Source organism: Daphnia carinata, chromosome 4, assembly GCF_022539665.2.
Source record: "Daphnia carinata strain CSIRO-1 chromosome 4, CSIRO_AGI_Dcar_HiC_V3, whole genome shotgun sequence".
Classification (NCBI taxonomy): Eukaryota; Metazoa; Arthropoda; class Branchiopoda; order Diplostraca; family Daphniidae; genus Daphnia; species Daphnia carinata.
Window position 1 is genome coordinate 7,542,833 of NC_081334.1, and position 26,914 is coordinate 7,569,746.

The following is a 26,914-nucleotide window of genomic DNA, read 5'->3' on the forward strand; positions in this document are numbered from 1 at the left end:
AGAGAAAAATAAAAACTGCTTGGCACGTTCCTCGGCAGGGGAGAGAGGGATTACATCATCATCATCATCATCATCATCATCATCATCATCATCATCAATAGTATTATCGCCAGCTTTTCCACATTGCTTTAAATAACGGATCAATTAACAAAATGGGAAAAACAAACCCAACAAAACAAACGAAAAACTGTTTTCGTGTCTGCGGCTACCAACGCTTTTACAATACGCCCAAATGTTTCTTTATTATTTATTACGTTAACTTATGTCATTCCATCTTTCCCTCGCCCCTTTTTTTTTTCGTTTTTGGTCACCGGTCCAATGAAAAACGATTATTAGAATTCCCGTTTTTTTCCCCTCTCCCCGCCCTCCAGGAACTGCTGCTGCGAAAAAAATTAAGAAGTAAAAAAAAAAAAAAAAAACAAACAAACAACTTTGTTCATTTAGAGAACGCGCTGTTTTGCGCATTCGGGACAGAGGATGTCGGCACCATCAGTGATGAATCCTTTACCGACCAGAGACGCGTTGCAACTAGCGCACTGGAAGCAATCGTTGTGCCAATGGCGGTCTTCGAAAGAGATGAATCGGGTGCCGCCAATACCTTGGACCGCAAAAGAAAATTGCATAATCACTTGGGAAACTTTGCAACAAAAGAAAGTTAACAAACGAAAAAAAATTCTCACCGGTGATTGGCTTAGTGCAAGCGGTGCAACGCTTAGCAAAGAGTTCTCCGAAACATTCGGCGCAGTAAGGTTTCTCATCTTTGGAAGTGAATCGCTGTCCGGCCAAAGACTTGTCGCAATGAGTGCAGGTGAAGCACTCACGATGCCAAGGGTCGTTCTTGTAAGTTACTCCGCCGGTCGTGATGATCTTTACGGTGACAGACAACAACAAAGAAAACAAAAAAAAATAAATAATCAGCAATCAAATGTTATCCGTAGCGAAGAAAAGAAAAACGGGGCGTACCTTGGTGCATTTGACGCAACGAGTGGCGAACTTTTCTTCGTAACATCCGGAACAGTAAATATCTTGCTCACGCGGGATGAACGATTTGGTGCCGATGGGCGTCTTGCACACGAAGCAACTGAAACATTTTTCGTGCCACTGTCGGCTCTTGTATTCCATCTTCTTGGTTCCTGTGCGCGCGGGCCATCCCAGAACGAGAGATACACGTGAATAAACATGACATTAGCAAACAAAAATGTGGCGTAATCACAATAAGCACGCAGCGAATCGAGCACTGAATGATAAAAAAAAAAAGCGCAGGGGGACGACATGGGTGGGAATATCAATCGTTGATAACGCAGATGTAGGTTCGTTTTTTCTTTTTTTTTGTCCCCCCCCCCCCCGTCCAATTTGTACCTTTGGGTTGACTTTTGGGATCTTCGTAAACGCAATTAGACTTTGCCGTGCACAAGAAATCATCGCCGAATTCAGGTGTTAGGATGGCCGTCACCGTATCGACATCTTCGTCCGACGAAGACGATTTCGATTTGGCATCAGGTTCGCCACTTTTTCTAGACCCTTTCAAATGCAATTTCCTCTGAATGTCTTTCTCCAATTGGTTGAGTTCTCGTTCGTAATTTTCAGCCATATTCCCTCAGTTGCTGGCGGAGTGCGGCTTTTTACGACACGGCGAAACACACAACAACAAAACAAAACAAAAACTCCCGAAAATTTCGACTGGTGTCGACCGAGTGACTGGAGCTAGTGACTTTTTGACTGTATATGGACTCGGACTGTGTGCTGCAGCAGCACAGGCAAATGCAACACGCAGCGCCGTCACCGACGTTATCGCGGACGGGTCATTATTGCACGCTGCCCCACATCCATGGCTTTATCACTTACTCCCCGCCTCTTTTTTCTCCTACCCTTACGGCAACGCTCCATTCTACTGTTTTCCATTTTCTCTTTCTTTTTTTTTTTTTTTTTTTTCCTTTCTTACTCGACTTCTCCTTTCTATTCATTCCCTTTTTGTGTGTCTCTTAGTCCAAAAATAATAAAGTTCGAAAATTGAAATAAGCGAGTCTCACACACACACACACACACACACAGAGAGAGAGAGAGGAGAAAGGGATTAGTCGTGACTAGCAGTGGGCCGGATGCAATCCGTCTCTAAAAGAACCAACGACCGCAAACCCCCCCCCCCCCCCCCCCCCCCCCCCACCCAGTCACCCTGCCTTACCGGTTTTCTCTCTGAAACCGTTGATAATTTATTGCGAAGTGGTGCATGTATGGACACATACAGCGCGCAAGCAGCGCATTCCTCATACGAACGTGAAACGCTGACGTCATCGTCTCCTCCTTGTTCTCACTGATTTCCCCCCCACCCAGCTCGGCAGACGGGCGCAATCCCCCTCCCACAACAACAATACAGGGCAGTTAGGGCCAACCTTTTGTGGCCAACACAAGCGACAACAAAACGTCGTTTTATGCGTGTAATCATGCGACGCGCACGAAAAGGGAAACGCGCATCTCATCCATCTTCGTGAATATCCGACGGATGTTCTGTTATCGACGATACCCCACCAGACCACCGTTCGTATCTATATGTTACAGGTAAACACGCGAGACCTTGCGGCGCTCGAGCGATTGATAAAACAAAGGCTATTGAAGAGGCGTCGAGATTGCCTACGCTTTCTACTCGTTCACACAGCTAAAAGTCTAATTGGCGGATGATAAGAGACAAGCTTAAAAGTCATTTTGGGACGGGGGGGGGTCCCATTTCCTGCGCTTACGGTAATTGGTCAATTTAAAAAGCGATAAAAATAAATTTAAAAAAAAAATTGCAAGTACCGGCACGGAAGATTTCGCCGCATCCGTCGCACCGAGTCGCGTACATAGAGTCGTAGCACGGGCCGCAGAAAATCTTGTCAGCCTTGGAGCCGAACTGCTTGTCGACCAGCGACAGGCGGCACTTGTTGCACAAGAAACAGGCCTCGTGCCAGTGGCGATCCTTGTACGACAAATCCTATAGAATGCCAAACGAGCAAGACATCCATCGGATCATAAAAGAAAGAAAGAAAGAAAAGGAAAAAAAAAAAGGGTCATCATTAGATAAAAGGAGTTAGATAGGGCGTTGAGTCATGCAGCTTTCTCCTTTTCTGCCCAGCAGCAGGCCAGCTGAAAAGTGACTGAATTCAAAGATAAGCTCTGACACACGGCGAGGGACGTACAAGGATTTATGGCGTACACGTAAAAAGAAAAAAAAAAGAAAATAAAAGGGACAAACGTCCGTCTACCGAACAGAACAACTTACCTTGGAGTCGATGCCGATGATGCGGTTGCAATCGTCGCAGGTGTTGGCGAAGACGGTCTCGTAGCATTTGACGCAGTAGGGATGCTCGTCGCGCAAGACGTAGCGCTGCCCAGTCAGCGACTCGTCGCACTGCCAACAGCTAAAGTGTCCCAGGTGCCAATCCTTCGACATGGCTTTCGTATACTCTCCGCTGAAAATCAACTGTAGGGTTCGTAATAGAAAAAAAAAAAAACGAAACGAAACGAGATGAGTAAAACAAAATAGAAAAAAATCTAGCACACGGATCCAGACGGAGTCCGGGAATGTGAAACGGTGCTGAAACCGACCCAACGCTTCCAACCAAATCAAAATGTTACTCATTTTTCACTTGTCAAAAGGCAAAAATAAAAAAAAGGAATTCATGCGTACAAAATCAAGATGGATTGTACAAATGTTAAAAGGAAAAAGAGGGAGAAAAAAAAAAAAAAAAATTGTACATGTCGCGTATGGTTGGATACAACGACACATCACCTGTTTATGAAATACCATAACATTTTATCAAGTCCTGATTCTTTTCCCTCCCAACGAACTCCCAAAAACCTCAACTTTGCTTCGGTCTTCGTTCGACCTAGTTTTTCCCGCATCATTTTTTTTTTTTTTGGAACGTCAATGGCTTGTTGCGAACTAACATAAAGCCGCCTTTTTTTTTTTTTAAAACACACGCACACACACGCACACACACAAATACACAGGCGCGCACGAACACCAAAATTAGAACTATGTGAGGGCCTCGTCGGTTCGCCAAGCGGTTGCTAACTTTAGCGAATTTTCGTGACGGCGAAATAAGATACTCCCGAACTCCCCCAGTGGCCCCCGTCCTTCCTCGAAAGTGAGCCGAGTGAGCCATGAAACAGCGTGCCCATTAAAGAGCCAAATGGACTGTCGTTTGTGAAACGTCCAAACAGTTTGCGTTTTGTTTCTCTCCCAGCTGTTTTTGCAATTACTCGATAATTTGTTTTTTAAAAACCAAGTGCCGAATCACACAACACACACACAAAATTCAGAGGTGCAAAGAGAAAAAAAAAACTGAAAGAATTTCAAATCGAATAAAAAAAAAAAGTGTTGGGTTTGTGGGGAATACGTTGCAAAAATGTTTAGGAAATTTCGGTGCGATTTGTTTCGATAGGAAAAGCAGACACAAACAAACAGAGAGTGGCCAGCAAAAAAAAAGAAAGGGCTCAGGTCATACCACAACATCATCTTCACTTCCCGTCTTCTTCGACACCCTACTCTCCTCTTCTCGACCGGTGTTTACCTTGATAACAATTAGCCTCAAGAGTACATATAAATCTACCGGCTAGATTGTGATATATACTCTTGAGGCTCCTGGTTCGCTTCCTGTCCAACGGGTTGGCCACCACCAACGTCGCTGTTGGAGAACTCGCTCTCCTCCACGGTGGTGGTGGTGCGGGTCGTTCCGTCCGAATTCGTTTGAATCTTCTTCATAGTCACTTTTTTCACCTTCTTGACTTTCTTGTCACCAACGACATTCGTTTCGTAATCGGCCATTTCGAATGGAGCCTTTTTTTTTTCTATTTCAATTTCAAAATCTATTTGGCAAAGCAAAAAAAAAAAACCGAGAAAGGGAGAGGGAGAGAGAGGGAGAGGAGGGAGAGAGAGAGAGAGAGAGAGAGAGAGAGAGATAGAGATAGAATGTTGAACAACAAAATGTTTTCAAATGTTCGGAGAACGAGAGAGAGAGAGAGGGAAAGTGAGCGACCGTGGGCGAGCCAACGTCAACGTCGAGTGACACAGGGTTGGTGCTTCGGTCCTGCAGGATTGCTCCTGAGCGTGGCACAAACAAGATCCAGCAAAACTTCAAGAGGAGCCGTAATAGACCTCTCTTCTGGAAGGCCCTTCCTATTTCTTGTTTTCTTCCCCCCCCCCCCCCCCGCCTTCTAAGCCTTATTCTGGAACACTTTCAGCTCCTCCCATTTTATTTTTCTTCCTAGTCCGACGTCAGAGTGCACACACGAAGGAAGCTGTGCGGCTCCAGTTGAAACGACTTGATCAACGCTAGCCTCATCTTTTTTTCCCACCCCCCTCCCCTGTGTTTTTGAATTCTTTCCAAAATCAAAATGGAAGCTTTTTTTGATCTGATTTATTCCCCCCCGGCCGCCATTTAAAAAACTGCTCCATTCTTGATAATAAAACATCAGGTCGTTTCTATTCTGCTCTTTGCGATCCTCTGGTACTGGTGGCTCACTGCACGCGAGCACCTCTGTCCCTTGATGTACGGCAAAGAGCAGGAGCAATATCTCAATATACTCTCAAGATCAAAGCGGACGAAAAGAGAAAAAAAAAATGGCTAAAAAATAAAGAGAAGATGAGCTATTTCCGGATTCCTGGAACAGAGCACGATTGGGTGCAAAGAGAGGGGGCAGGATAGGCGGAACGATTGTTGCCTTCCCGAGATACTTCAAGGGAGAGAACCGTGTGAGTATGGTCTCATCGTCAAAGAGAAGGAGCCGAAAAGAAAAGCAAACCCAAGAAAAACCGGTGGCAGTACAAAACGTTTCTCTTCCACTCCACTCCCGTTCGCAGCAACAAAACCCTAAAAATATACGTCTTGAGGAAGTCTATTGCTTGCCTCCAATCTTCTAGGATCGAGGCGGAACGGGGGGGGGGGATAAAAAAAAAATCATTTCATTCCGCAAAGGATTGGAATTTAACTGAATCATTAATCCCCCCTTACTTCGAACGCGTGATTGCGTCTTTTAATTTTAACCGGCTATCCAGCAAACTGGGCAGCTATTCACTCGTTACAGATGACTCTCTAAATGATACTAATTGATATTTGTTTGGCTCTCTCTTTTGAATTTCCTTGCTCGCACGCATCTGTTGTTTGTCGCTGCAGACACTCTGTCGTTCGGCAGCGCATCAGCCATGGCTACTTAAAACGGGCCGTGTGTGTGTGTGTGTTCCAGGCGAGTGGGGTGCGGAAAAAAAAGAAGAAGGATACGTTCCATTTTTCGCACTGACGTCTCACGGTTTAAATTTAGACCGAACTGTGGCCGCTCGTATCTCGTTCATCTATTTTTCGTTTTTCTTTCTGTCTCTTTCCAATTTCCTCTTTTGTTTTTTTCTCTCAATTCGTTTCACATTGTTCATTTCGGCGAAAACGGTCAAAGGAGACGCTATGACGTCAAATAAAACACGGATCATCAACCTGAGTATTTCTTTTTTTTCGACATGTTTCAAAAAGAAAATTGAAAAAAAAAAAAAAAAAAGAAACGCGGGAGACGAATGAGAGACACAGACAGAGGAGAGTCCCGATGGCGTGATGCCACCGCATCTTTTTGGACGGTCTAGCCGACATTCTCATGCCACAATTGAACCGAACGATTGACTGAACTGCGCGTAATTCAAAAGGATGTAATGAATGCACGATGAGTTACCTAACACAAAAAAAAAACTAACTCGCGTATGGGTGCCGCTTAGTTAAGGTCTTCTGAGAAAAACTTGTTGCAAAAGAAAGATGGCCGAGGCATCGAACGAAGGCAGTAGTAAATCGAAAAGAGAATATGAGAGAGAGAAGAAAATAAAAAAAAAAAAAAAAGAAATGACCAAGTGAAAATGAAAATAGTCGCGCGTGATTCCTGAAGGGCGAAAGAGGCACGCTTTACGGGACGGAAGGAGACAGAATGGGACGTCGCGTGACACGAGGAACTATTTCGGGAGTAGGCCAACCCAGTCGGCGGCTGTCGGCGTCTCCGGTAGTGACGGGAGCAAAAACAACAACACGACAACGGCGCGATGAAAAACAGAAATAACGAAAATAAAATATCATGAAAAACCAATGAGGCTGTGCGGGAGTAGGGAGATGAAAGTACATAAACCCAAAATTATTTTTAAAAGAACTTAAAAAAAAAAAAAAAAAAAATTACGAACACAAACATCTGCTACACACTACGAATGGAAGGGGGCGGCGAAATGGATATGGATCGCTACATGCCACTGTCTAATTTGAACTGAATAAAAAGCAGAATACATTTTTTTTCTCTATCAACTCAACACGCCATTAGGAGAAATTTCTGAAATAGCCCAGCTGGAACGTCTCTCGCAAACAAAAAAAAAAAACAAAACAAGAAATCCGTATCAAATGACCCCAACAATCAGCGACACGTTCGCTCAGCAAGAAATGTCCCACCAATTAAATTATGAATCACAAATTATCTTCATTTTTCTTTTTAAAAAAAGAAAACAAATGAAAATAAAAAAAAAGAGAAATCAAACTTTTGATCAAATAGAACGGAACATTTAAGCGTAGGCCATCTAGATTCTACTTTCAAACGAATGGTGAATATATAGGTGATCCTACCCCTAAGTTCTACCTTCTGCGTGCGATCCTGTTGAGAGGAGCTGCCGGTCGTGCTGGTTGCGGACTCTTGAATAAAGTTTGACTACCGAACTGTAGGTGTTTTCAAAGCTGGACAAAAACAAATAAACCCGAGTCCCTTTTTTTCCTTCTGTACATCTTTGCCCTCCCTCTTTTTTTGACCGCCCTTTACTCCCACGCGTCCCTCTTTCTCTCTTCTCCCCCCTCTCCGACCCTACACACACTCGGTCATGTGCGTTCACACAGTTTCTGGTAGCATCTCTCGTATATGGTGATGGCATTCGAGAAGGACTTCGAAGAAAGAGAAAAAGCATAATAAGAACAAAAACATAGGACGACTCTTTCTGCCCCGGCAGGCAAGGATCGCCAGGGAAGGTTAGTACAGTTAGTTCGCGCAGCGGCCGTAGCGCAACCAATCGCATCACGTGGGTGGTATGGCATCAGAGCCAATAGAATCATTTCTCTCCCCCCCCCCGTTGTTTTCTTATTATTATTTTTTTTTTTCTCGACGTGTAAAATAGGCAATCGCTCCGAAATGACATAACAAAAATTGAAATCGAAAACTAAGATCGCGCAACAGTGATCGGAGATATTGAAAAGACGGATTGAATAAACACGCGTCCGGCCGTGAAACGAAGCCAACGGAAGCGGAACGGAAGTGGAAAGAAAACAAAAAAAAAAAAAGGAAGAAGCCAAACTGGACAACAGTCTGAAAAGCATTTAGGGAACGAGCCCAGTATGCGTTATGTGTTTGTTTTTGCATAACAGCTCCCAAGGCGGATGTCCAGAAAACGTAGAGGAAACAAGGTATAACGATCTTAACGATCACAACGGTCGGGCGGTCCATCTTCTCTTGAGCTTATAAATATGCGCAAGTGTGACAGGAAACTAATGTCGCGCTAACACACACACACACACACACACACACACACACACAAAAAAACCCAAACGAGATGGCAGAAGAGGAGAGGGAAATAAAACGAAAAGCGGAGATGGCAACATCATCGGGCCACCTATGTGCCGGTCGGGATATATGCGGGATCGTTCCATTTCTATTGCTATTGGCCCCAATTTAGGGCCATTCCTTCGTCGCTAGCTACATCGGTTCTTAGCCTCCATCGTTCACCAAAACCCATAAAGTTTGGCACTCACGGGGGCGGACAGGTTTGGAAGAATTTCTGCAACCGTGACAAACGACAAGAGAGAAAATTTGGGGGAAAAAAAAAGGAAGAAAAAAAAAAAGTAATGTAGTGAGTGTATATCGCTAGTTCGTTTTTACTTGACCTGTAAGCGTGCCGGGCGAAGGGATGCGGCGATAAGACCTCCGGCCCGTTCGCCCTTCACGCCCGCCACCTTTTTTAAAAATAGCGACACACCAGACGAGCTCGCTTGTCTTCTTTTCTCTTTCGCTTTTTAACTTGATCACAAATTCTAAGTTATAACGGGTCTGTAATTAGCAAAACTAACGAAATTAATGGAGGAAACAAGAAAGAAAAAAAACAACGCACGCGAATCGTTTTGTCTCGTGCGTCGTGATCGTCACATTTCCTCATTTCGTCTGCCCGTGTGTGTTTTACAAAACGCGACAGATGGAACAAGGATAGCCCAGTTAATGAAAACGGCTGTCTGTTAAGGTAGAACAAAACAAAACCAAAAAAAAAAAAAAAAAAAAAAATAGCCAAAACACGGTTGGAAATTCGACCGTTTACACACGTATCCTCTTTTTCATTTCGCTTTTTTGGCTCCAAACGCCCTATGCGTTTGCTCGTAACTAATAAACAACGGCGGGCGTCGAAAATAGGACAAAAGCCCCTGCCGTGTCGACAGAGTTGTTGAAAAGAAAATGTCTCCCCCCTCCTTTCGTTCTTCTTCAACGTCGACCCATCCCGTACCCCCCCCCCCCCCTCCTCGCTGAAAGGTGTGAATTTGTCCCTGATGTGACCCGGTGCAAACCAAACCGTATTCCGACATGTCGGGACATCTTTCGACACGAGCGTCTATGCCGCTGAAGTCAGCCTGTCTGGAAGCGGGACAGGCTCGAGTGGTGAAGAACAGTGCAAAAGAAACGCGCGGCTGGTTTAAAACAACAAGAACGGGCTAGAAAAGTGTGTGCGGGATTCATGCACGAGCTGCATATCGGTAATGGATAGCACAGGGGAGTTTGGATGTGTACGACATCTAGCGGTAGAAACGAGAATGAGGTGAATGAAACTGACCTCATCGCAGGCGGCGCAGCGCGGTTTCAGCTGCTCAGCGTAGTGCCGTTCGCAGTAGAGCTGGTCTTCGTGGACGCAGTAGGTCAAATCCACCAGCAATTCCGCGCAGGTGGTGCACTGGAAACAAGCCGGGTGCCAAGCCACGTTTTCGCCAAACTTTGGAGCCATCACGCCGAACGAGCCGGCCGGAATGTTGCCTTCACAACCATAACACTTCTAAAGAAATAAAAGCAAACAAAACATAATAAACACGTCTTTGAAATAAAATAAATTTCGTCTGCTTTCAAATATGGCGCCATCTCAACGCCATCTACCGACAACCAATACAACCATTCACAGTGCTCATGTGTTTGGCGCTACCATTTAAACCTTTCTTTTTTTTTCTTTACCACTTGACAATAAAATTATTTGATTGATCACTCGACAAGCTAAATATTCCACATAGAAAATCATTTCAATATAAATGCAATAAAATGAGAAACTGTCAAAAAAGAAAAAAAAAAACGAGAGGTACTAACCAGAGCACGTGTGGTGGTCTCTTTAACGTAAGCGATATCGAGCGCGATGTCGTTGCGGGCAGCCACGAAATCCTGATAGGAGGCGTGATTCTGCGGCTCGACGTAACGGCAATAGGCCAACGCCAAATCTTGCCTGGGCAGTTGAAACGCCTGTGTTGAAAGTCGATGGAAAAAGATATGAATTTCGGTTTACAGTTTCATGATGGATGAGGATAGATGAAGTGTCATCTGCGAGAGTCCGTTAGGTTTCAACTTTTCTTTTTTTTTTTTTTTTTTTTTTTCTTTTTTTTTCCTTTTCATCTTTTTTTTTTATATTTGATTTGATTTTTCAACATACCAGCTGGTGCTCGCGCCATCGGTCGCCCTGTGAGTTTCTCTTGGGCACTTTGTCTTTAGGCCAGCAAGTCATAAAACCGTCGATCTACCAAGAAGAAAAAAAAAAAAGAAAGAAAGAAAAATAAGCCAAAACAGACACAAAACGTTTACGTGTTCACGTCAATCGAAGTTGTTCATCTCGTCGGTGCTTGTTTAGACTCGGGTTTCCATGTTGATGCTAATCCCCCCTCCCTTCCCTGTCAGTAGGGACTGTTTAGTGCCGTTGCATCATCGATTGCATTTCATCGCTTCCACGCATTTTCATTGAGTTGTCCGTAACAACACGGTGCCCATGATTTTGAAAAAAAAAAAAAAAAGAGAAATGGAAACAACTGATCTTTCGTATTAAATTACGTCGGTCAAAGTGATCGCATTTCCAGCCACTTCCTGCAGCGGCCAATGACGAAAGGCGAAACCGTCCTGAATGAATTGCAAACGACATTCGACGCCAAAACTCATTGGCTATTCATTAGGCAAACGTTCCTTAATGTCACCTTCGATCAAGAGAGGAAATGCACATTCCAAAGCCAAATAAAAAGGGGCAAGAAATCTCAGAAAAGAAAATAACCCGACGCAAGGCTTCCCGCATTGTAAAGGATTTCGAAGATGGAACGGACAGACGAGAGGACTATGAAGCGCCAGCTAATGGGCTGATTGATGGCCGCAATGACGGATTAACGACTAGACGGCTCCTGCAATAGAACGCATACCTTCCAGCATCTCTATCTCAGTCTCGTTTGCTACTTCCCCCCGCCCCTTGAAATAAAACTTTCAAAAAAAAAAAAACAACTTTCAAATGTGACACCATCCGTCAATTTAAATATAGAAAAAGGCGACGACGACGACGACGTCCAAGGTGTCGGGATTTATAAATCCCGTTCCACACCCCTTCGCCCGCATATGAACACAGTCGAAAGATTTTTAAAAATAAAAAAAAAATTGTTAAAAAAAAAAAAAACAGACCAAAAAATAGTTTTACTCGATCTGGACCGAGTCCGGCCGGTATCCATGAATAGACGTCGGACGACGTCGGCCGGGGACCCTTGTTCAGAGGCATGACCCTGCTGCTGCTGGCCGGCAGCTGCGGGTGCTGTTGATGATGGTGATGTTGGTGCTGATGCTCGTCCTCCTCCTTGTTCAATCCCAATCGATCGTGCACGTTGACCGACTCCTTGTGGGTGACGTCGTGGACATCACGCGGGCACTTGCAGATGGCGCAGTGCTTCCTGTACACGACGTACGTAAAAAATAAATAAATAAATAAAATCCAATTTTCAATCAATCAATTTGCTTCTTATCTTATTGAATGAAACAGAACAACAACAACAACAAGCTCTCATTAAAAAAAAACAAAAAAACAATAAAATAATCAATGGTTTTTGTTTAAGCCTCCAGTGGGACTCAATCAATCGAGACCTGCTGTTAAAGAAACAAGAAGTCGAACAATCAGCAGCGGCCGACGGGAAGAGAGCGTGAAAGAGTTTGTCATCCAATCGGATTCGATAAACGTGTAGGACACTCCGACAGGCGTAGCGCATTGTGCTGAATTATTTTTATCGATTCGTTCAAACTGTTTTTCGTAGGGTAATCGAATTAAGGGCATCGTCTGCAGAGAGGGAGGCGGGAGATCTACAGTACTTTCCCTCCCCAGTCCGGTCCGGCCCGGCCCGGAATCGAAGTGGCTGATGTATGGAGAACGTCAAAGACGGGCGATGTGTCTAACTCGTCGACACCTGGGACCGTTTCTAACTCGTCGTGATATCCCAAACACAATAAGCGCCGCCAAAATGAGATGTAAAATAACAAGAGAAAAAAAATAAAAAATAAAAATTAAAACAAAAAAAAAAAAGACAGCGGACGGGCGGCTTCTTTCTTGCGCGTGTGTGCCTGTCTGTTTCCGTGTGTGTTGCTTTCACACGCCGAGAAAAGAATACAGCTGGAAATGCGGGCAGAGCAGTGCGAGAAGGGCGAGCGATATGTGACGATGGAATGACACGAGATGACGATGAGAATTCCAAATGGATTATATCAAACTCTTGTTTTTTCTTTCCCCCACTACATCACATCCACACACACACACACACACACACGCACGCACGCACTCACCCCTGGATCCAATTATAGATCTCCAAGCTGCTGGCACCCAAACAGATGTTGTCGTTTTCCAAACGACGGAATCAACCGGGGTCGGACCCCCTTAAAGATCTATGTGCGAAAAAAAAAAAAAAAAAATAGAAGAAAACTCCGCCAAATGACAGGCAGCAAGTTATACGATCGGTTGGTGGAAACGACCGGAACTGTGAGAGCAGCGGCAAAGTGTCACCAACTCGCGTCCGTCGGCCCTCAATCACTTGAGTCACACGCTCGCAATACAAGACAGCGCACAGATGTGTGCATCGAATCAATTAAGCCACGTTTGAAATTTTGGCGGGGAAATTCAAAAAAAAAAACCAAAAACAAGTTTGTTTTTCTTTTTGTTTGTCAAAACATTCGACAAGTTGCGAGGAGAAACTGAAAAAATCCAACAACTCTCACTGGCAGGCAGGCCGGCCGGTGGTAAACTGATCTCTTAATAACTTTGTACAGTGGCACACACACGCAACACTATCGCTTGCTTTGCGTCGCTTCCCGGTACTAAACACCACCACTAGCCCACCGGTACAAACGCAGTGGTGGATAGCGGGTGCCGTGAATACACAGTTTCAGCTGCGCCGGCCCGTCTCTTATTTTTGTTGTTGTTTCCTTCTTCTTCTTCTTTTTTTTTTTTTTTTTCTCTTCTTCTTTTCTATTTGGTGTCCTTTTTTTTTTTTCTTCTTTTACTCGGGTGGTGTCCACTTGGCACGGGAACAAACAGCGCTGTTCCATCATGATCCACCGGTGTGTTGTTTGTGTTTTGTATACACGCGGGAGAGGGAGAGCGGATGAAGGAAGGGAGACGTAACGTAATAGTAAACAAGTCAAAGAAACGGATCGCGATGCGCTAGAGAAAAATAACAAGAAGAAAAGAGAAAGGACGAAGGGGGACCTGCTGTTTTGCTGCCTTCGTCCGCCGCTCAATAATCAATGGATGCACGCAAAGTTTGTAAACATCCGATTTTTTTCCCCCGCTTTTTTTTTTTTTTTTTTTTTTGCCTCTCGTTGACGGGCACACGCACAAAAAAAATTCACTGATTTAACAGCTGGTTCTAAAACTTTTGACTAACAAGACGCTATCGACGCAGTCTGAAACATTTTCAGTGCGGGGCGGGGGGGGGGGACAAAAGAAAAAACATGACATGAAAATAAACATTTTTATATTTTAGGATATACTGGCTCATGTTCGGGTGGATGGGGCAAGGTGCCGAAATCGCCTTAATCTCGACAATCAACGTCGATAGCTGGTCGTGGTTTACCGCATCCCTCCTGGAGTCGTTCGATACAATAGTCGAGCTATCGTCGTCGTCGTTGTCGTCGTCGGAATCGGACGAGGTTTCCGCTCCGGATGACGTAACCGGCGCCGAAACGTTGCGATAGAACTTGTTCGGCACTGCGGCAGCCATTGGAAATGAGCCGCAATCCGACGAGGGCACCTGTCCCTGTTGATGGGATGCGATTCCGCAATAGGTGAACCTGCGCTTTTTGCCCAGCGATCTGGACGAGCCGACCTCTTTGCGGCGGATGCACTGACGCCGGATCAGCGAATACTGTCGCGGCGAGAATTCCGGCGAAGGCGGATCGTCCGTCAAAATATCGTCCCAGTCGTTCCAGTCGCTGACATCGTTATCGTCGTAATAAGGCGGAGCTTGCTCGTCGTCCATTTCGGCCGTGCCGTCCACCTTCTCCGCCAACGAGAATTCGATGGCCGTGCAAAGGTCGGCCGAGTGCGCGGACGAATGAGGCACGAGCAAGGCGCTGGACGAGAACGACTTGGACACCAGCGGATGTAGCGGATAAGGCAACGGGCTGGTGGGTGAGACGAGCGACGGATTCGATGACGTGATCGACTGCCTATCGCCGTCCAACGAATTTTCCGAATAAAAGACGGCCGATTTCGTTTTATCGCTCGTTTTGCGATTAAACAAATTGAAAAAACCCAGCGCGCTGTTCCTCTTCTCGTCTTTTTTGGCGAACGTTTTCGATCGGCTCGACGCCCGTCTCTTCACCTGCTCTTGGCCTGTTACGCCCGTTGGTAAGCCTATGGGTGGACCCAGCGAACCGGCAGCCATTGTGGCCATGCTGCCGCCCAAAAGGGCCACTGTTGCCCTCACTTCTTTGTCGTAGCTCATCGCCACACACACATGCACACACAGAGACTCAGGAACGCACAAAGTTTCACGATCGATTGAGCGTCTTGTTGGACCCTTTCGGCAGACAATCACACATTTCACAATCATAAACTGATATTACTATCATCGCCCCAATGGCCAGTGTGAGCCAAAACAACCAGATGCACACTCCGACATCTTATCTTTTGTGCTCCATTTTTATCACGGCCGTAGGAGTAGGACAAAACGAGTCGGGAGCGTGACGAGATTATTTCACAACAAACGAACAACAACAAAAAATGCCCATTTAAATATAATTTTGACGCGTTGCAAGTATTTGCGTAGACGGTAGATATCGTCCACTTCCTGCTCTTGTTCTTTTTTTTTTTCCAGGAAATGTAAGACGTCCGCATTTCCTTGTTGCGCGGTGACACGTCGTGTCAATCGCCAAGACATAAAAATACGGCCTCTGTGTGTGAGCTACTGGAATGTTTCATGGACCACAACATCGAGGCCCTTGACGACTGATTTTACTGGGCAAACAAAATGTCTTATACATTTCATTCAAAATATCTTTGAGATTCTTATCGGACGGCGTGAGTTTTTTTTTTTTCTTTTTTTGCGAATGACGTGTTACTCACAACGTCTTTGTTGTTTGATTGTGGCAATCGGATCGCGCACGCAAAGTTCATTTGCACTGGGGGGGGGGGGAAAGAAAAAAAAAATGATGTATCGAACGACGAAGGCCGAGTAAAGATCAATGTTGACTCTAATGAAAGGACGAGGGGAAACGAAAGCCCACGGGTAGAAAAACAGCTGCTCCCCGCACTACATTTGCGCTACGGATATCCGATCACCGGTCCCGCAGTTTCCGGCCACGCCGAATCGCGTCCGGAAAATGTGGCAGCGGGCAATGATCGGATCTGATGACCCAAAGAACAAACAGAAATTGCGCGGAGCAAACGTAGAAAAGTTTGCTTTCGGACCGTGTTCTCTCTGTTTCTCTCCCTTTCTATCTCTGCCTCCGTCGGAAATCCATTACGACAGGCCGGACCCATTAACCTCATCCCCACCGCCATCATATAACTCAACACCATTAAACATGACCTGATCAAGATGGATGAGATGCGAGACATTTATAATCTCTCCCGTATCCATCAACGTGATGTAATCAAAGTCCAATCATTTCATCACTTTGCCTATTATTATTACACTTTGGGGGGGGGGGGGGGGAGGCAACAAAAGATATATGTAATATATGCGTATATATATTTTGGTATGTTAGTTACGAAATAAAGTAGTTGGATGGAGGCGAAACATAAGGGAAATGGCGTATCGTTAAACGTGGTGTTGGAGAAAAGAGCAGGATTGACGGGCACACCGTTTTTCGGGATTGCACGAACACGGCAGACTGGCAACAGCTTTTCGGGCTTGTTGCTGCTGCAACAACATCTGTTGTTTGTTTGTTCTGCGGGCACAGACGCTAGAGAAAACAAGTCATCTCTTGCCGCCATCTTCCTCCCCCCCCCCCCCCCCGCTGGCCTTATTTCTCTTTCGCTTCTATTCTCAATGAATACCGTTCGTTTTTCTAAAGCTCCCGCAACAAGTCTGATCTTTAATTACAACGATACACTTCCCAATTAAAAACGACAAGCCTTTTAAAGTTTTAACGTTCATTATTTTATCTTACGGTAGTTTGTTTGGCCGCCTTTTTCTTTTTTTCGTTCGGGATTCCTGACAGATGACCTGTTTGTTCTCAACACGAACCTACTCTTTTGTGTCGAGTGGACAGCCGCAAAAAAAAAAAAAAAAAAAAAATAGAAAACCGGTCTTTTGTTATCTTCTTTGTTTTGTTCGTTTAGTGGCTCTTTTCGTAGTCAAAAGTCTATTCATTAATCACGATCAAAATAATCGGTAACGGGTGGTTGAGGGGCAGAACCAGAAAGAAAAAATAAAAAAGCAAACACTTTACGTGATTAACGAAGCCAGAACTTTAGGGAAAGGAGCCGCTCTCTAATAGATCCATCTGACATGGGCGGAGCTTCTTACCTCATCGCACCTAGTCAACGAGTGAAACGCGAAAATGATCACACAATGACTCTTGCACAGTTGCAAAAAGTCAAAACAAAAGAAACAAAAAGAAAAAAAAAAAATAAAAAATAAGTTGGGAGTCGATTAGCCTCACATCTGGCACCGGTGTCTTATGGCGTTTGCGACTATCAAAATGGCGAAAACTCAAAATGAATGGGGCTAACCCTCAGCAGAAAATAAAGGCCATTCTCATTGTCAAAACGGCCGAAAACAATGTAACTGATCATCCAACATTTTGGCTGAGTGGACACGACACGCTACACGTTACGTAGGCGGAAACGAGGTGTATACAAATTCCAACAAAAAAACGTGCTCTGTCAGCAAGTTAGTCTCAGACCTTTGTTTTTTTGGCATCTGCCTTGTTCGTTTGCAGATAGGGGAGGTTAAACTGAGTGTTACGTATACGTTTAAAAATAATACTACTTACACACAAACTGTGCATCCCCCCTGTTTTTATTTCCTTTCTCTCGTTTCGTGACTTGTTGTAGACAACCGCAGCAACACAGACAGATCGTTCGACATCTGTGGCAATTGTTCGAAGCCAGTGAAATCCCTCCCCCACCCCGTTAAAAGCGAAAACCAAACGACACAAAGACTCCCCCTTTTTCTAATCTGAAATGTAGTCAGTAAAACTACTAACGTCTCATTCACTGATCGAAAAAAAGGAAAGAAACCCAATTGTTTGATTTTTAGAATTATTCAAAAACGAAACAAAGAGCGAAGAAACATGACGATTGCTTACCCGTCAGGTAGTAGCATGAATGTAGCAAACGAGGCCCATGAAGCCACTTGAAAAAACGCAAACACTAGTTGAAAATCAGTTTTGGGCAAAGGACAACATTCGCGCACATTTCAGCGAACGATCAAATTTCGAAGATATTTCTCATCGCTGCGATTAGTCACTTGGTTTTCATTCGCACAGATCAACGACAAAAACTCACGTGTTCAATGGCTTTTTTTAACGCTCTCAACATTTACGGCGCCATGTCCACACTGAAAACGGATGATGAAAAACGACATGCAGGAATTTGAAATAAAAAAAAAACGAACGTTTTTCGAACGAGATCACGTCTTCAACGCGAAATCTCGACTAGCCCTGGCCGCCGTTGCCGATTCACAGACGACGTCGGATCTCTGGCGACGGTGCCACATTGACCGCATTGAGGACGTTTCCCAAGAAAAATAAATAAATAAAACAAAACAAAACAAAAAAAAAACCTCCCACTTTTTTTCCCCTTCCACTTTGGGGGGGTTTGTCTCAGCCATTCCGTGTGTGACGTGAACACATCCCTAGCAAAAACTTGTCCTCTCTCTTATAGTGTGTGTGTGTGCGCCCCGCCAACTGTATTTATATCACATTTATGAAAAGAACTAGTGATATATATGGCGGACAGTCATCGAAAATAGCAACAGCCTTTAAAAAAAAAAAAAAAAAAAGGCCGTTAAAAACAAAAGAAAAACGACAGTTTCGTACATTTGTTTTCGTTTCTGTCGGATGTTACAAAAACAGAAAAAAAAAAAGAAAAAAAAGGAGAAGCAGTTTCGATTGGCGTCACAATGTTTGAAACGCGGGAGGTGGGAGCAGACTGTAATGCGTGTTGAGACCCATTGGCTATAGGTTGACTCGTTTGAAACTGCTGGATCAGCGTGACAAGTTTCATCATTGGACAGCCGCCGCTGCCGCCTCCACCACTCTATTTATAAATAGCTAACGAAAAGAAGACCCCGAGTAAAGTAGTCGTAGTAAGAATATAGGGGAGTTTCAAAAGAAAAAATATCTCTCGTCGCGATGTTTTTCTTGCGGCTTCGTCCAAGAAACCGTTGGGACCTTTAAAAGAAAAGGCCCTCCCCACCCCCACGGTCCCTCCTCTCTCAACTGCGGGTACCGTCAAGTTTAGGGGGAGTAGTGCGCGTGCATGAGTGTGTAAATTATCTATGAGAGACATAGAGAGAGAGAGAGAGAGAGAGAAGGGCGACTTGCATTTCTGGAGCCACCCAGCAGCCCTGCCACTCTGGCAGCGAGCCCACACGACTCTGAGATACCCGAGTTTTCCTTTTTCTTTTGCCCAGTTGCCATCATCATTTCCTTGGGGAGGTTTTTTTTCTGGGGGGGGGGGGGTGTCGAGTGGCCGTGTTTTCCTCGGCCAGCAGCGATCTCTCTGTTATTCCTTCCAAACTGTCCGTCATATTCATTTTTGGCCTACACGACCGCGACGGGTTGTCTTCCTCCCGCGTGAAAACAAAACCAAACAAAACAAAAAACGCGCATATTTTCCCTTTCACGCCCAATGACGTCGTTCGATACATCGAAAATGCAAACAACAACAACAAAAAATAGGAAAGAACTGACGTTCAGTATCATTGTTCTTTTCGGTTACATGGCTCAGCAACAAGAAGCTTCGTTTTGCGTGCCGGGCCTGTATAAAACTGGACTGTTTGAAAACGTGTCAACGAGATCGTCACAGAAACTACGAGGAGAGCCCGTCAAATGTCAATCGTCGCAACAACAAAAAAAAAAAAGAAGATGAAGACGTTGTTGTTTGGTGCTATTATCTCTTCCTCTCTGTCTTCCTCTCTCTCTTGCTCTTCCTATGATTTTTGGCAACGGCTGGAACGATAAAAAAAAAAAAAAAAAGGAAGTTGGTTGGGTCCATCAACATCCACATTTCGACATCGTTCGCCACCGTTGCACCTAACAACAGGGGGCAAACTATGTGATTGGTCCTTCTCCTATCGTGAAAAAAAAAAGAAAGACATACTCCATTTCCTTTCGCATTCTGATTCCATTAACATTTCAATATCCTGATCGAATGGGACTCGTTTGGATCATTTCCGAGCCAGTTGTGTGAATAACATTTACGCGCAAACTATGCTGGAGAGAGACAAAGACAGACAGAGACAGGTGAGTTAAAAGGTCATCTAAATAATCATTCGCGCTATCATGGAACGCATTCGAAAGTATTTTTTTGTAGGAAAGGGGGGGGATGTTTTTTTGGCTCGCAAAGTTGCTGCTTTATCAAACATAAAGATTCAACAGCACGTCCCATTCCCGGATGCTATGCATTACGTCAGTTTAAATATGTAGGAATCGGGTAAGGCCATCACCTCCCCCGCTATGGCCATTCGCGTTGTTCTTTTGGCCTGTCATCCTTTGACGACCGGCCAAATGTTTTTTTTTTTTTTTCAATTTCCAAAAAAAAAAAAAAAAAAATTTGTTTTGTTTCGAAGACAACGATAATGAGCGAGGAAACAATAAAGAGAAAAAAGAAATCCGAACAGAGAAATGGGGACTTTACCTCCACTGATGAGGACGGAATCCGGTGCACTTCTCGCCGCACGACAGACACGGGCGACCCTCGTCAATCTCCAACACTAGAATTCCCTGGAAAAACAAAACAAAGAACATTACCATATGTATACATTGACTATGTATTTTGACTTGAAAATGAGGCCAACATGAGCCAATATCTGAATGTGATGTCAGTCTACAAACACGCGAGTGGGAGAATGGGAAAAAAAATGGACAAAGGAGAAAAGATATGAATCATCGCTCCTGACTGTTGGAATGGATGGCAAAAGAGCAGAAGAGGAAATTAAAGAGGAGATACAAAAAAGACGGCGGGTTGCTGGGTCATTCTCATTTCATTCGAGATGATATAACTACGATAAATGATATAACTCAACATGTTTTTTTTTCTTTTTATTCTTTTACCCGCGTTCATCGCATTCAACTTGGAATAAAAGAAACTCGTATTTTTACGAAGAGGAAAACACTTGTTAACGCGTTCTCTTTTTCTTTTTAACGACGGCCATTCCCATTCTTCAATTCCTTTGTAACACACACACACACACAGAGGGGGGAAAGAAATGAATAAAAAAAATTCAAAATGAGATTAAAAAATCCAAAGGCCAGCGCACCACAAACGTCCGCAAACGGACCCCGAGGTGAATTTCTTATTCAAGCACTAAATATGGCCACAAAAAAAAAAACAAAAAACAAAAAAAAACACACGCTCCTCAATGTATATATCCTGTAGGTCTACGGCTGTGTGTGGATGATGACCCCGTTGCACGGTTATGGGTAAGGTTCTTTCATATGAATACTTAATGTTTTCCAAGACATGCGCTCGCTTACTCAATGGACAAGAAAGAAAAAAAAAATGAAATACAATCATAAACATAATAAATAAAAAAGAGGAGAGAATTCAAAAAGAAAATGCGGTGGTTCTAGCGGGCGTGCGGCCAGAAGGAGTGGTCCCGCCGTCACGGTATTTTTCTTTTTTGGTCGGACCAAAAAGAAAATCTAATAGCGCACGTCCACGTCTTCGTTGTTGGACAATTTCAAATCGCGTTTCTGTTTGTCCCCGTGATTCGGCACTTTAAATGGCGGGCAGGGCGAAGGGAATAAAAAAAACTTACGTCCTTGATGCGAATATCACGCAAGATTTGTTGCACTTTCAGCTGTGCTGGATTAGGATGGATTTTGGGCGGCGGTGGCACGGCACTGACGGGATCGACGAGGTAAGTAGTACCCCACCAAGCGAACCTCCTCTGACGCCACAGAACTTCTTCGGCCAAACTGCGCGGGTAGACGGGATCGCGCTGACTGACGGTGCCCGCCGCAGTAGACGCCGTTGCTGCCGTCGCACTGCCGCCGCTGCTGCTGGAAATTCTCGCACCACCTTGCCCGTCGACTCCTCCGCCGCTGCTCCGGCTGTAGCTCTTACCACCGCCCGAGGCGTCTACGGCCTCAGCTTCGCAATTCAATGATGCAGCAGCAGCAGCAGCGGCCGGCGTTGGATAATAAGTTTGCCGGTGGGTTTGATAGCTGGGACGGCCCGAGATGCACTCGCCATACTTGGCCATCTTCTATTTCTTTTCTTTTTTTCTATTTTTTTGCCTTCCCTTTCTCTTTTTCTCTCTCTCTCTCTCTCTCTCGATGGAACGTTGCAGTGAATGTGATGTATTAGCAGCCGATCCTTTTGTCCGATTACGTGCTAGAATAAAACGAGGGGGGGGGGAAAGCCGTTGTATATGCTCTATGAGTTTCACGTTGCGCCTTTCGCGATAGCTGTTGCCTGTCTCTGCGGACGACGGGAAAATGCTGGCCCTTAAATGGGCAATTGAACCTCTTGAGCACTTTCGTCGCCGATGAAGAAGCCGTTGCGGCGCAGACGCGTAACCCAGTTGAAGGCTATCGAAGCTACTTCATGGGAAATCCATCCATCGATTCCATCACCCCAACGACAAACAAAACAAAAAAAAAAAAAAAGCGAAACAAAAACAACAAGAAAAATGTGGAAAAAGAAAAGCTAATAACGCCAGTTCTCCCACACGAGGCTCGGTCTTTGTTTCGTGAACACAGATGTGGAAGTCATCACGAAACAATCATCCCACTTCGTTCCCATCCCAGAGTGTGGAAGGCTGTGTTAATGAAGTATAACGCAATCACGACGGACCAAAAATGGAGGACGGGTGGGGGGGGGGGGGGGGGGGTGGTTTCATCTTTCTGTTCTTCTTCGTCTTTTGAATTACGGTTTATTCTGTGATGGTGTCCATGGCTCATCGTTATTATGATCCTCAAGCATCATGTCCCTCTAGGCAAATTTCTCATTGTTGGCGGGGGGGGGGGGGGGGTGCGCCTTTTTTCCAGGTAGATTCTATTCTATCCGTTTTTCTCAGGTTGTCGTTTTCCCAACATGTCGAAACAAGAGATTTGATTGACCAGTTCTCTCTTCTTTTCTTGTTCTCACGGTCGTTTGAAAAATTGGCGCGCTGAAAATTCAAACAAAACAGGGGGAGACCAGTAATGATAAAACAAAACAAAAATGTTTCGTGCGGATGCCCATCTAGCGGTAGGTAAGAAAAGCTAGTGGTTCACTAGTCACGTAAAGTAGCTTTTCAAAAAAAAAAAAAAAAAAAAAGCGAAATCGAAATCAATCACGTTCGTGCAGACAAGACATTCAAACTGCAAAGTTGGCGCAAAAAAAAGTCTTGCGACGTAATGTCTGAATACGGATTGGCCAATGTCTGAGGCACGTCCCGTTTGGTAATAATCGGACACGCGAAACCGTTGGATCGAATCCAAGTCGGCGTGAAAAACGAACGCAAGAGTTTTCAATGTCCATATTTTTTTTCTTCTTCTTCTTCTTCTTCTTCGTTTCCTTTCTCTTCCCGCAAAATGAGGATTGCAAAAAAAAACAACAAAAAAAACTGGAAAAACAAAACGAGTGAGCATGGGAGTGAGAAAGAGAAATGCAATGCAATCGAGCGAACAACATGTCCGTCATCACTTCAATGCCCTCCCACGAAATTCGAAAATAAATAAATAAATAAAATGAAAAGAAAAGAAAAGTAACAAAAGAGATTAGCGGGAGTTGCCGTTTTTGCAGACACTAGCGAGTCACCGCCCTTGTTCATTCATTGCTCACTTTGAGCTGTTGGGTTCGAAACTGGTCATTGGCAAACATCCTTTCGGCTCTCTTCTTCAAAGGGCATACACACAATGAATCAAAAAAAAAAAAAAAAAAAAAAGACGGATGAGAGTAGCCAAATGAGAATTTTTTTGGGTGTTCATCCGATTAGATAATCGAAAGAAAAGCGTAACGAAAAAGTTGGTCAATCTACAGCTGCGTTAGTACATTCAATCACGAATGCGCGTTACAAAGTATCTCAGCCCAAAAACGATCTTTTTTTTTTTTTACAATGTTGCAAACGCACGAGAGGCTACCCACAAAAGGTAACCCATCAAACAGCAATCAATTTTCGGATTGTGTTTTGTGTTTTCGGAATGGGGCGGGTGGAGTTCCCAGGTTGAACCGTTTTCATTTCAAATGTTCTCGTAATGAAGCCAAAAAACGTTTTGAAAAAGGTGATAATGCAACGTTTTCAATCTGAGTGAGCGAGTGGATTACAAACCGGTCATTTCTCAACTAAAAACAGACCCCGATGAGTAAAATGAAGGTCTCACGTCGCCGACAGAGAGACACAAGCGCATAGAAAAGGCGAGAGAAATCGTTTTGCTTCGTTCAGAGTTGATTGTTTCATTCCAAATGCAAGCGTAACGGATAGGGGTTGTTGACGTCATCGGCCTGTCCTGCCAAATACGGAGGGAAAAAAAAGAAAGGGCGGCGGGGTTATGGTGTTATAACACCATCGTCGTATTTCCAGTTTAAACAGTCGTCAAAACATTCGGAGGAATCGAAAAAGAAATGCCATCGTCGTGACTCTTCGTCGATGCCAAAGTCCTACGCTATTACATTGCCACCCTCCTCCCACAGCTGTGTTTTTTTTTTCTTTTACCTGCACATTTTCTTCATTTCATTTTCTCGTCTTTTAGAAAGAATCGTGAGCCAGAACAAGAAGAAATCTGGTCGCCGTCCAGACTTTTTTTTTTTTTTTACCGCGTGACGGAATCTTTACTCTCTACCTTTTTTTTTTTTTTTTTCGTTGTTGTTGTTTGCCTCGCTTTGCTTTGCTACCCCCCAATGTGGTGTTGTTGCCCTTTTACGGCTGGACAAGGGGAATCTCTCTCTCTTCAATAAAATACCAGTCTAGCGTTTCCATTTTTTTTTTTTGTACCTGGGCCGTCTGGTCCGCCGTTCACGGGAAATTTTATTCTGACTAACAAGCCAGTAGAGAAAGAGGACGAAAAAAAACGAAGTTCTTTTCGGGTGGTGCGCTTGAGTTTAAGGGTTCAAACACGCGAAGGGATAAGGCTTTCAAAAATATTCGAAAATGTATAATAATAAAAAAAAAAAAAAAAAAAAAAAGTTCATTCAAAATAGGCCAACACGCAGACAGGCGTAGATGACGCATTCAACAGGGGTGGGTTTTCTTCTAAGTTTTGATGCTTTAGCATTCGGGGCCGGCTGCGTTTAAAAAATCGTCTCACTTGTTGCCCTTAAAAGATATCGGCTTATTTCAATTTCTTGAATGACCGGTAGTCTCGTCGCATCCATCGCCTTCCATACTTTGCATACTGTGGCAGCTACGATGGATAGCGAGCAGGGAAAAACAAGTAGCTCTAATGAAACGGCAACGAGTTTTTTTTGTTTTGTTTTTGCGCTATCTACAATCTCCAGTCTCACGTGATTGGTCGACAAACCAATCACGCCTGACAGCGGAAGCTTCAGCCAGTCGTGAAAATAAAAAAGAAAAAAACGCGATAGACGAATTTTTGAATAGCAAAGCATCGGATTGGTCATTGCTGTGTTTCTCTACTGCGTTTAGCAGGCGATTCGAATTCAATTCAAACAGAGACAAAACAAAACAAAAAAGAGGGGGGAAACACTGCCAAGACACACTGAGCAAAATACACAGTGACAGAGGAGCTGTTTGTAAGAGACCATGACCGTACAAGGAGCGGCCATGACTGCATCGAAAGCATTTGGGTTGGGTTCTCCCGTCTTTTTTTTTTTTTTTCTTCTCTCTTTTCGTATTTCTTTCCCGACTATTCGTCGGTCACTATTTTTTTCCCCCTTCTCTTCGTACAGATTTTATCATCTGGGTTCTCTTTCTCTCTCACTTTCGGTTGCGTTTTTTTTTTTTTAATGTGCGTTCCCTTTCGCCCAAAAACCAGCCAAATTCTTCGTTTCATCTTCAGCAGCGAGAAAATACAAGCTGTAAATTCTTTAACTTTAACACGCAGAGTTTTAACTTTACCGCTCAATTGTCTATTACGCTTTCTACCTTTGTTCGATTGTGTCTGAAAAGAAAAAAAAAAAAAAAAAAAATCCCACCGTGCGCAAATAAAGTTGACGCGTTTTTGGCGTGCAGACGAACCTACCCAGGGTCAAATCCGACGACGGAAATTGAACGTTACCCTCTTTGCTTTACTTCCATCGTTAAAACAAAAAAAAAAAACGAAATCCTTCGTTCCGAGACTCGATTGTGTGGTGAAACGTTTTTCTTTGCGCATTACATTTCACCACACTACGGTATAGGACAAGGGGGACGGGCAAACAACTCTGGCAAGGTGACATCATCGCCTTATACAGATACGAGACGGGTATAAAATAACAGGCAACCAACCGTCATGCCCGTTTTACTACTACGCCAAATTCGGTGTGTGGGACAATTGGTTTCTTCTTTCCCATTTTCCACAATGAAAAAAAACAAAAAAAAAATTGAAATTCCGATTGGAATACTTATAACGAAGAAGTAAAAAAAAAAAAAAAAAACAGAGGGAGAAGAGACGATGAAAACAAATCCGGGAACTTTGCGGCTCAAGTCCCTGCGGTTGAATCACCTTCCGGCATTCAAGTCGCGGGCGATAACAGGGTCGAAAACAACACAAAAAATATGGAAGAGAAGAAAAAAAAAAAAAAAAAAAAAAAAAAGTGAATAACGATTTTAGTGTTTCCACTAGCACTTACCGTTTGAGCGTACACTTCGAACGGGTCCGGCATTTTCATCGGTAGTTGCGCCTTTAGATGATTCACGTGCTGGCCATTCAGCACCGTCTGATTTTCCTGGTGGGCCGTGCTCACTGTAGAACTAGCCTCGGCCATCCGTATTGACACGCTATTGACGTTCATCGTCTCCATGGTGACGTCGTTATTCGCTCACACTGGCAAAAACAAAACAAAAAAACAAATCAATAAAAAGGCCAGACATTCCACCAACGGCTGTCACGGCTGAAACAAAAATAAGGACATACCAAGGTAAGAGAGAGTAGCGATAGAAAACGTAGTAAGATGGATCTAATGTTGACCGGTCGCTGGTGTAAAATCGCTGGGACCGCTGTTTTGCTTGTAATTCCGCGCGCCAGACCAGCAGTCCGTGGTGAACGGCAAAGGGAAAGACGGGGGGTGGGTAAAGAGAGGAAATCGTTT

General features: G+C 44.2%; 2 protein-coding genes across 3 annotated transcripts in view; both read right to left on the minus strand.

Moving 5' to 3' along the window:
* Nucleotides 1-26,855, minus strand: LOC130687730 (prickle planar cell polarity protein 3-B-like). 2 transcript variants are annotated; one of them, XM_057510908.2, is made up of 12 exons: nt 26,736-26,855; nt 26,456-26,643; nt 20,375-20,460; nt 11,723-11,969; nt 10,706-10,789; nt 10,369-10,518; nt 9,851-10,066; nt 3,257-3,457; nt 2,794-2,968; nt 964-1,133; nt 681-867; nt 6-598 (listed from the first exon to the last, which is right to left on the minus strand). In XM_057510908.2, exons 2-12 carry the CDS (start codon nt 26,624-26,626, stop codon nt 441-443), a joined length of 1,845 nt encoding a protein of 614 aa, XP_057366891.1. In that variant the 5' UTR covers nt 26,627-26,643; nt 26,736-26,855; the 3' UTR covers nt 6-440. The 2 variants fall into 2 exon arrangements, with proteins under 2 accessions (XP_057366890.1, XP_057366891.1); XM_057510907.2 differs by lacking the exons at nt 20,375-20,460; nt 26,456-26,643; nt 26,736-26,855 and adding an exon at nt 14,053-15,023 and having other exon boundaries at nt 1-598.
* The window catches only part of LOC130687452 (succinyl-CoA:3-ketoacid coenzyme A transferase 1, mitochondrial-like), a 38,138-nt gene continuing 24,851 nt past the window's right edge, over nt 13,628-26,914 (minus strand). The window contains exon 13 of the mRNA XM_057510618.2: nt 13,628-13,638. The gene's annotated coding sequence lies outside the window, so the exon portion shown is untranslated. The remainder of the gene's footprint in view (nt 13,639-26,914) is intronic.